Genomic DNA, 11029 nt, shown 5'->3' with positions numbered 1-11029 from the left:
ACTTTCAAATCTGGAGCGGGGGAAACAAAGGGTTTGGTCTGTCTGTGTGATGCTTTTTCCGGGAACAGATCAGGAATGCAGCCTTGCAACTCCTATTCAGTTAGTAAGTAATCTAGCTAAAAATGTGTTTTATTTCATTTTGTTTAATGGCTGATAAAATAAGCTGTGCTGAATGGAATGTATATTCCCGCTTTTGTATCTTTTTGTAACTTAAGGTTTTGCCTAGAGGGATTCTCTATGTTTTGAATCTGATTACCCTGTAAGGTATTTGCCATCCTGATTTTACAGAGGTGATTATTTTACCTTTTCTTTAATTAAAATAATTCTTTTAAGAACCTGATTGATTTTTCATTGTTCTTATTTCCAAGGATTTGGATCTGTGTTCACCTGTACAAATTAGTAAGGATTCTTATGAAGCCTTCCCCAGGAAAGGGGGTGTAGAACTTGGGGGGATATTTTGGGGGAAGACGTCTCCAAGTGGGTTATTTCCCTATTCTTTGTTTAAAACGCTTGGCAGTGGCAGCATATGGTTCAGGGACAAGGCAAAATTTGTACCTTGGGGAAGTTTTTAACCTCAGCTGGTAAAAATAAGCTTAGGGGTTCTTCCATGCAGGTCCCCACATCTGTACCCTAAAGTTCAGAGTGGGGAAGGAACCTTAAAAAGCTCTCTGACTAAAGGCTCTTAAGCAAAGTAAGCTGTCATGGCATAAGAGGGAAGGTCCTCTCATGGAATGGTATCTGGTTAAAAAGTACGAAGCAAAGGGTAGGAATAAATGGTCAGTTTTCATACTGGAGAGAGGTAATTAGTGGTGTCCCTCAGAGGTCTGCACTGTGCCTAGTCCTATTCAACATATTCATAAATGATCTCGAAAATGGGGTAAACAGTCTGGTGGCAAAATTTGCAGATGATACAAAACTACTCAAGACAGTTAAGTCCCAGGCAGACTGTGAAGAGCTACAAAAGGATCTCTCAAGACTGGGTGACTGGGCACCAAAATGGCAGATGAAATTCAGTGTTGATAAATGCAAAGTAAAGCATATTGGAAAACATAATCTCAACTATACATATAAAATGATGGGATCTAAATTAGCTGTTACCACTTAAGATATATTGGAATTGGAAAAGGTACAGAAAAGAGCAACAAAAAAGGATTAGGGGTATGGAACAGCTGCCTATGAGGAGAGATTAATAAGACTCTGACATTTTAGCTTGGAAAAGAGAAAGCTAAAGGGGGATATGATAGAGGTCTATAAAATCATGACTGGTATAAAATAATTAAGGAAGTGTTATTTACTCCTCATAATACAAGTACTAGGGGTCACCAAATGAAATTAATAGGCAGCAGGTTTAAAACAAACATAAGGAGCTATTTTTTTAACACAACAGACAGTCAATGTCTGGAACTCCTTTCCAGAGGATGGTCAATACTATAACAGTGTGCAAAAAAGAATTAGATAATTTTATGGAGAATAGGTCCATCAATGGCTATTAACAAGGGTAGGCAGCAATGATGTTCCGATCCTCTGTTTGCAAGAAGCTGGGAATGGGTGACAGAGGAAGGATCACTTGATGATTACATGTTTTGTTCATTCCCTGTGGGGCACCTGGGATTGGCCACTGTCAAAAGTCAGGATATTGAGCTAGATGGACCTTTGGCCTGATCCTGTATGGACATTTTTGTTTTTATGTTAATGATGGATAGCCAGTATTCTCTCATGTGTTTCCTGCTGCTGCATGTTAAGGTTTTCCACACACTCAAGTGTAGGAATTATAGATGCATGAAGCACCATCAAATATGGAATTGGCATTAGTAGGGTCAGTTGTTCATAATTCATTCATCTGAACAATGAAAATGTCTATTTTCAGTGTGTGAAGGGTGACCAATCTGCTTCACCCATGAGAACAGCCTCCAGTAATGCATGTAGTGTCTCATATTAAAATTGTCTCTCCAACCAGGCATTTGTACTGCTGCCATCACCCTGGAACCTTGGGCATATACAGAAAGTCAGGGGAACATACAGTACATGCAGGAGACACCAGTCTGCATCAGAGTTACACACCTTCTCCTCTACTTCATGCCAGATTCCAACACAACCAACTTCACCAACCCCTCCACCTTCATCCTGCTGGGCATTCCTGGCCTGGAGGCAGCCCATGTCTGGATCTCCATCCCCTTCTGCACCATGTACATCATAGCCATCTTAGGGAACGTCACCATCCTGTTCGTCGTGAAGAGGGAGCCGAGCCTCCATGGGCCCATGTACTATTTCCTCTGCATGCTGGCCGTCACCGACCTGGTCCTGTCTACGTCCATCCTGCCCAAAACACTGAGTATCTTCTGGTTTAATTCCAGGGAGATAGATTTCAGTGCCTGCCTCACCCAGATGTATTTCATTCACTGCTTCTTAGTGGTGGAGTCTGGGATGTTCGTGGCTATGGCTTTTGATCGCTACGTGGCCATCTGCAATCCCCTGAGACATTCTACCACCCTTACAAACCCTGTGGTGGCCAAGATCAGCCTGGCAATGGTGTTGCGTGGTTGCATGTTCATATTGCCCTATCTCTTCCTGGCGAGGCAATGGCCATATTGCAGAACCAACATTATCCCGCACACGCACTGTGAGCACATGGCCGTGGTGAAGTTGGCCTGTGCAGACACTCACGTCAGTAATTACTACGGCCTCTTTGTGCTATTCTGTGTGAAGGGTATGGATATAATTTTTATCTTCCTGTCTTATATCCAGATCCTCAGGAGCATCTTCAGCCTCCCCACAAAGGACGCTCGGCTCAAGGCTTTTGGGACCTGTGGCTCCCACCTCTGTGCCATTTTTACCTTTTACATCTCATCTCTCTTCTCCTCTCTCAACCACCGGTATGGACACAATGTGGCCCTGCATTTCCACGTTTTCATGGCCAACGTGTACCTCCTGGTGCCCCCCATGCTAAACCCCATCATCTACGGGGTGAGGACCAAGCAGATCCGGGACAGACTGCTCCATCTCGTTACTCATAAAGGGACCTAAAGTTTTCTCCTGTTGCTCTGGCTGTAAGTCCGAGCTCCATGCAGAGCTGGCTGGTTACATGGTGCTGGGCCCTCTTCCCCAAATCACTTACTGGACAGTCAAATGTTTCAGAGTAGCAGCCATGTTAGTCTGTGTTAGTCACAAAAAGAACTGGAGTATTTGTGGCACCTTAGAGACTAAGAAATTTATTAGAGCATAAGCTTTTGTGGGCTACAGCACACTTCATCGGATGCATAGACTGGAACATATAGTAAACATATAGTAAACATATATATATATAAGTTGGAAGTTGTCATACAAACTGTGAGAGGCTAATTAGTTAAGATAAGCTATTATTAGAAGGAGAAAAAATGTTTGTAGTGATAATCAAGATGGTCCACTTAGACAGTTGACAAGAAGGCATGAGGATTAAGTCAAAGAGACATTAAAGCCTTTCTTGACCTTACTGTGCTGTGTCAGCATGCCACACTGGGGAATCGGTCTATGTAGAACTCATTGGGTTCCAGTTTTTTAATTGCCGGTTACTAGACCCCTAAGCACATAAGAATGGCCGTACTAGGTCAGATCAAAGGTCCATCTAGGCCAGTATGCTGTCTTCCGATCATGGCCAATTCCAAGTGCCCCAGAAGGAATGAACAGAACAGGGAATCATCAAGTGATCCATTCCCTGTCGCCCATTCCCAGCTTCTGGCAAACAGAGGATAGGGACACCAACGCTGCCCATCCTGGCCATTAATCCTCCATTAATTTATTCAGTTCTTTTTTTTAACCTGGTTATAGTCTTGACCTTCACAACATCCTCTGCCAACGAGTTCCACAGGTTGACTGTGCATTGTGTGAAGAAATAGTTCCTTTTGTTTGCTTTAACCCTGCTGCCTATGAATTTTGTTTGGTGACCCCTGGTTCTTGTGTGATGAGAAAGATTAAATAACACTGCCTTATTTACTTTATCCACACCAGTCATGATTTTATAGAGCTCAATCCTATCTTCCCTTATTCGTCTCTTTTCCAAACTGAAATGTCCCAATCTTATTAATCGCTCTTCATATGGAAGCTGTTCCATACCCCTAATCACTTTTCTGAACCTTTTCCAATTCCAATATATCTTTATTGAGATGGGGCAACCAGATCTGTATGGAGTATTCAAGATATGGGCATACCAAGGATTTATATAGAGGCAATATGAAACTTTCTGTCTTATTTTCTATCCCTATCCTAATGATTCCCAACATTCTATTATCTTTTTTGACTGCCGCTGCATATTGAGTGGATGTTTTCAGAGAATTATCCACAATGACCCTTGAGGCCACACCCCCGACCCAGCCTCTTCCCCCAAGGCCATCCCACCTGCACCAACTCTTTCCCCAAAGTCCCTCCCCCTGACCCACCTATTCCCCTGAAGTGCAACCCTTACTCCACCTCTTACCTCTAGGCCCCGTTCCCTTCTACACCTCTTTCCCCAAGTCCCTGACCCTGCTCCTAGCTCCTCTCCTTCCCCTATCACTCTCTGGTCATCTCCACCTCCCTCCCCAACCCCAGCTGGGCTCCCTCTGCTCGGGAGCTGAGTCAAGAGCTGCTGCAGCCTAACAAGGAGCCTGCAATAATTGTAGCGAGGATGCAGCACTGGGGCAGACAGGCCAATCAGGAGATGAGAGGGAAGCCAGGAAACCACACAAAAGCAGCTGAGGGTTGGGAGCAGGGCTGTGTGGCATGTGGGCAAGATTGTGCATCATACGACTTGTGGGCCCTAAAGCTTGGCTACAAAGTCCTGAAGGAATAGACCATTGTGTGGCTTATTTCTTTAGCTTTCAGTTCCCTTTTCTTCCTCCTGGCTCGGGGCTGGAAGGAGGCAGGGTCCCTGCAATGGGAACCCTGTTCCTTGAGCCAGGACTCGGTGGAAGGGCAAGGGATCAGCTTTGAAGATAGGAGGACAACAGCTGATAAACGTGGAAGGATCAGCCCCTGCGTTAGCTGGGAAGTCAGAGTGCTGGGGAGAGGCTGGAGCAGTGTTGGTATTTCACAGGTAGGAAGATAAACGATACACCTTCCATTAGCCAGCTATTCACACACATACACAGCACCTTATCTGGAACTAGAGAGCAACCAGAGGCTGAAGCTGGCATTGCCCAGGGACTGAAGCTGGACAGTGAAACTGAATCTAAGGTGTGCTCTGCATGATGATTTTGATCACTACTTGTAGAAGATCTTTAGCTAAGTTGCTAGGCAGTGTTATCCCCAAGTCATGGACGGACTGCGCCACACAGTGATAAAGTGATTTACCCAAGACCACATAATAATTTGCAATTGTTTAAGTCTATTCAATCTCCCCCATTCCCTTTATCAACCAAATTTGTTATCACCTAAAAAATGAAATCATGCCTGTTTGGCATGTCATATTTTCCATCAGATCTTGTTCATTGGCATGAATTGTAGTTCCACCCTTTATTTCTTTATTAACTAAATCCTCTATCAGATTATCTATTATTATGCCCCAGACTGATGTCAACCTCACTGACATGTAATACCCAGGTCATTCCTTTTTGAATACTGGCATAACATTAGCTCTTTATTGGTATACTAAGATATCCCTGGTGTTCCATTGATTATTGAAAATTGACATCAGCAGGGCAGATTCTCCTCAGACAACACTTTTAGGACTTTTTGGGTGTGAGGTATTTATAAATCCCCTAATCCCCACAGGGTTTCCTGATCTCCACAGAGAATCTGCCTCAGTGAATGTTCATCTTCCTCTCATTAGTTGCCACCTGGGTATTTATCTGTGTCAGACATTTGCATGAGATATTAATTTTATTTAACTATTCAATAGGATTTGTGTAAGAGTTTAATATTGTATCCCCCGAGATGGACTTGGTCTCTCTCAGGACTAGTGATGCTATTTTCAGTTTTTCACCTCTAAGGCACCGGTTGAAATTGGGCTCAATGGGATAGGGATTGTAACTGCTTAATACACAAGATACCGCCCTGCAGAGAGCACTTCCACCTTCAAAGGGTTTTACAAATGTTCACTTAATAACCCTGCCTTAGTGGATCAGATCAGAGTCCGTCTACCTCAGGAGCCTGTCTTGGACAATAACAGCACCAGATGCTTGAGAGGGATCAGATGCTGGCTGGCCTCTGAGGTCTCTGAACTCTCCTGCCTGTCTGTGGGACTTGCAGTAGCTTGTGAACATCTTCATTGTAGAAACTCCCCCTCCCCTGTCATCTTTAGCAGTGGAATAGTTCACAAGATCACTGTTTCACTGATCATTGCTGGACTTCCCTGGTAACATCCTGTTAGGATGCATAGGGGCACAGCAATTGTCTCAGGGTGTCTGCAAAACATTGAAGGCCAAATGCAGCAATTATGTAAATAGTGGTGTTAGGGGGCTTATTCCTTCACCCACTTACTTCCCTGGTCCTTCTCGCATGAACAGAGAGCAGCAGTACCCGAAGTCCAAAGGTGCAAACAATTCAATGTTTATTGGGGTGAACTTCCAGCAAGCATGATTCCAGTTTCCTTCCTTAGTATCCTCCTTCCCGGCTCTGACACCACAGAGCCTTACACCTGTGTCCCTGTTCCCATTCCTGCCCTTAGCAAAACATGATTCCAATTTTCCCACCCCCATTCCCTGTTCCCATCTCCCCCACCCACACACCCACCCCCTCACTTCCTGATTGACTGCAGACTATATAGTAAAACTTGAGTTCTGCTTAGCTATACCTTAACCAAACATTTTCCTGAAATTTAACTAAACCAATCCTAACATGATTATGTAACCAATTATATCCCACCACCTTAATTTGTTTACATCCAGCAAAATTAATTATACAGCAGACAGAAACAATCACAGAACCAGACAGAGATTATGCAGACAAACAATGGCAAAGTGGGAACTATAATGACAAAACAATACAGAAGTGAGGATTTCACATCCCAGCTATGGATAAGTGAATTCTTGCCAGACAGGATGCTATCAAACTAAGTTTCCTTTTATATTTTCTAGGCACTTCCCTTTCTCTGGAGGCGATTGGCATTATCAGGACAGGATTGTATCCTAACAGCCCAATAGCACCTTCTTTCAATGTGACTAGTTTGGAATGTGAGGAGGTGACCGGTCGCTTCCCAGTTTATGGCCGCCTCTGCTGCTTAGCCAAAGGCCTTAGTCTAAGCACAGGGCCTCAGATTGTCACCGTAAGAGAAGGCCCTTACACCGGCAGACAGTGATTTTGATTCTTTCTTTTGTACCTCTAGACCTAGCCAAGTGATAAGAATACACCTGTTGCCGGCACCCAGTGCCGAGAGGCTGAACAACAGCTTGAGTTGGTTTGTTACCCGGTGTGCTACACCCAATAATCACAACGGGGTGGAGAAGCAGAAAAGTTTATTTGAAGCTTCAAAAAGGTACAGGGAGAATAAAATCTCAAATCCTGCACACCAGAGCAGGAAGTTACACAGACTTTTATACATCCTTTTTCCCAGCATACTTATCCAATAGCAAGCTGCTCCAAGTATCCATATAGCCAGCCAATCCAGTTCCCAGCTAGTTCCCTGATTCTCTGTATCATTTGTTAAACTATACATAAAGCTGCTTTATTCAGCATTGTTCTTCCATATCTCTCCTGTTTGGCCTTGCTTAGTTTCAGGCAGTCTGACTCTGCAACATACTGTTGCAGATTCTCAGCATAACTGCTGTGTGTGCCTCCAGGCGGGGGGGCCAAGGACACTTGGGCCTAGTACGCAGAGCTGCTGCGAGTGCCTCCAGGCAGGAGGGGGTGGGGCAAGGACACAGGGGCCTAGTGCGAGGGGGCTTCATCGACACTCGTGGTCTTCCATCCCCTCGAGTTACCTAGTGGCCATGCCCCAGTGTTCCCAACAACTCCCCCCTTTGAGAACACTCAACAGCCTTGGCTCTGAGTTTTCTCACTTGGGCTACTTATTTCTTTACAATAGGACTTTGCATAAGCACTTTGTGATAGCCCTGAAGAGAATGACTTATTAACTTTTGCAAAAGGGCCCTGACACATGATACTGCACAGCATAATATCAGTAATACAAGCAGTACAGGAAAGAGAAGTTTCAATAGCAGGCTAAATAAACCACCAAGCCAAGACGACAAACCCCAGCCTGAAAACAAGGTTTGCAACCAATCGTTCTCTGGGGCAGTATAGGCAACCTGTGCTCCGGCTCGGGCATGGGCCTCAGCCTGTACCACCTTTTCATAGATCTCATAACTGCTATCATTTACATATACACAACATCGGGGCCCGATAAGGGCACAAACCCCTCCTTGAGATGCCAAGAGATAGTCCAAAGCCAGCCTGTTTTGGAGGGAAAACGTCCTGAGCTGCTGTACCTTTTTATTTAATGTTTTGACTGCTGACCCTAAATCACTAACCGAGTCCTCTAACTCTAAGGCCACTTTCTCAAGTACCATCTGCAGCCTTACAGTATAGCGGCCTATGCCTGCCAGGGCTGGCCCGGTAAACAGTGGCGCTATTCCCAGTACAGAGCACCCTACCAGCTTCTCGGTTGTGAGGGGATTCTTCATATTGCCCGCCAATGCCTTAGTCAGTCGCCGCAGGGTCTTTTCTCGTGACTCAACAGAGGTGTCTCGGGCATTTCTAATCTTTCCTTTGGGCAGTGTGGCAGTTATGGAAAGATGAGGAACTCCATGAGCTATATAACAGCTACCTGTCCAGTTGGCTGGCAGCACCTTGTAAGCCTTTCGGCCACATACAAAATAGTGACCCTGTAGGGCCCAATAAGGACTGTTTCTTAAGGGGATTCCTGGGATATTTAAGGCGGCTTTTCCAAACAGTTCATATGCCCCTAGGGGGGCATTCCATCCTCCTGATTGGGTACAAGTGGGGGCATTTCTAATTGTGCCGTTCAAATTACACTCGCCATAGGGACCACTACAAACCCACCATTGGCTTGCTACATTGGAGATATTAACTGGACGGCAAGTTACATTTCCAAACCCCTTTTTTGTGGTAAGATTATTTGTAAGTGTTTCCCTAAAAGGGGAGGAACCATTACACCCACACCGTTGGCCTCCCCTGTTGGTCTTTATCCAATACCCATCAGCCCACTGTGTAATAACACAGGAGCTCTTTCCCACAGGATGCCCATAGGGATCAGATTGGTTTCGGGTAAAACATAACACTCCCTCAGTGAGTACTGCAACTGAATACTCCTGGTCCTGATACGTGGCTTGCTGTAAAGAGGTCTTGTTCCAGAACGGTGAGTCCGTTCTTTCCTGCTCTTTGGTGGTGGCTAATTCTGCTAGGGTCAAGGACAGCATGTCAAGGGGCATTCCCGTTTTGGGGACAGTGGAGTTGGAGCACACACCCAGCAATCAGTCTGGTTTGTTAAAGTAGCAACATGGTGTGCAAGCAAAACAAAGGAGTTATGCTCCCGATATGCACAATTTGGAAATACGAATACAAAGAATAACAATGTTACCCAATTAATTATTACCAGAGTCTTCCCAACCCAGGGTCTCCAGTACCTGGGTGGGCCCATTTTAGCATTAAGGTGCCCGCTATTTGTGTCTTTTAAACAGTAGCTTTAGCCCGAGATCGTCACTAGATGAGGAGTCAGCAGGTTGGATGGTCCACTGTTCTGCTGACGAGGGGGCAGGTACTGCCTTCAGACGAGAGTGATGGATCTAGTTCTTGTGTCCCTCGATCTTTGCCGCTGTATGGGAGATCAGCAGGATGGTATAGGGTCCTTTCCAGTTTTCCTGGAGAGGCTCGTCTTTCCAGGTGCGAACAAGCACAGAGTCACCGGGCTGTAAGGAGTGAACGGGAGAGTCCAAGGGGAGAGGCTGGGAATCCTTGGTATACCTGTGAAGAGACAAGAGAACAGCAGACAGGGAACACATATACTGTGACAAAAAAACATTACCCAACTCCCATTCCCCTGACAGAACCGGGGTGCCATTCATGGGCCATGCCCTTCCAAACATAATTTCAAAGGGACTGAGCCCTAATCTACCCTTTGGGAGAACGCGGGTACGGAGTAGGACGAGGGGCAAAGCATCAGGCCATCGCAGTGAGGCTTCTTGGCACACTTTTGAGAGATGCCGTTTAAGGGTCTGATTGGTCCGCTCCACTACCCGACTGGCTTGCGGTCTCCAGGGCGTATGGAGTTTCCAGGGGATTTGTAAGGCATGTGAGATGCTTTGAATGATTTTTGACGTGAAGTGTGTCCCGTTGTCAGATTCCATCCACAGGGGGAGTCCAAAGCGAGGAATGAGCTCCTTAACAAACTTGAGGGCCACTGTCCTGGCAGTGCAGTTACAGCATGGGAAGGCTTCTGGCCATCCGCTGAACCGATCCACTATAACAAGGAGATATTTGAACCCTTGGGTCCGGGGAAACTCGGTAAAGTCTATTTGCCACACTTGTCCGGGGCCTGGAGTGGGTTCTAGGGCAGCTGATGGCACAGGATGTCCCGGTCGAGGGTTATTCTTTTGGCAGACTAAGCAGTCCACCTGTACCTGGGCAGCCAGGGGTCGGAGTCCGGAAGTGATAAAGTATTTTCCCATTAGCTGGATAAGTGCTTCCCTGCCAGCATGAGTGGTTTGATGTAGTTTCTGCAGCACTGGCCGGATTAGGCCCTTTGGTAAGAGGACCTTCCCTTCTGGGGAATGGAGCCATCCCTCCTTTTCCCGGAGACTGAGTTTGTCAGTTAGCTGTCTCTCCTCCCCAGAGTACTGAGGGGTTGGAAGCTCCCCTACTGATGGGCTAAGGGCATGCATATGGGCGTTCTCAGCCTGAGGGGATGGCAGGGTGGCAGCATGCTTAGCCTCTCTATCTGCCCGGGCGTTACCTCTGGCCACATCTTGATCCTCCCTTTGATGGGCTTTACAGTGTACCACCGCCACTTCCGAGGGAAGTTGTACGGCTTCTAGGAGCCGGAGGATTTGGGGCCTGTACTTGACTGGGGAGCCTTGGGCTGTCAGCATTCCCCTTTGCTTCCATAGGCCAGCATGAGCAT

General features: G+C 46.1%; 1 protein-coding gene across 1 annotated transcript; it reads left to right on the top strand.

Moving 5' to 3' along the window:
* Window positions 1–2025: 2025 nt before the first annotated feature.
* On the top strand, window positions 2026–3024 carry LOC140917172 (olfactory receptor 52R1-like). The gene has a single exon (XM_073359430.1). It carries the CDS (start codon window positions 2026–2028, stop codon window positions 3022–3024), a length of 999 nt encoding a protein of 332 aa, XP_073215531.1.
* The last annotated feature ends 8005 nt before the right edge of the window (window positions 3025–11029 follow it).

This window comes from Lepidochelys kempii, chromosome 1, assembly GCF_965140265.1.
Source record: "Lepidochelys kempii isolate rLepKem1 chromosome 1, rLepKem1.hap2, whole genome shotgun sequence".
Classification (NCBI taxonomy): domain Eukaryota; kingdom Metazoa; phylum Chordata; order Testudines; family Cheloniidae; genus Lepidochelys; species Lepidochelys kempii.
The sequence above is the reverse complement of the archived record's forward strand: the minus strand, read 5'-3'. Positions and strand labels throughout refer to the sequence as shown.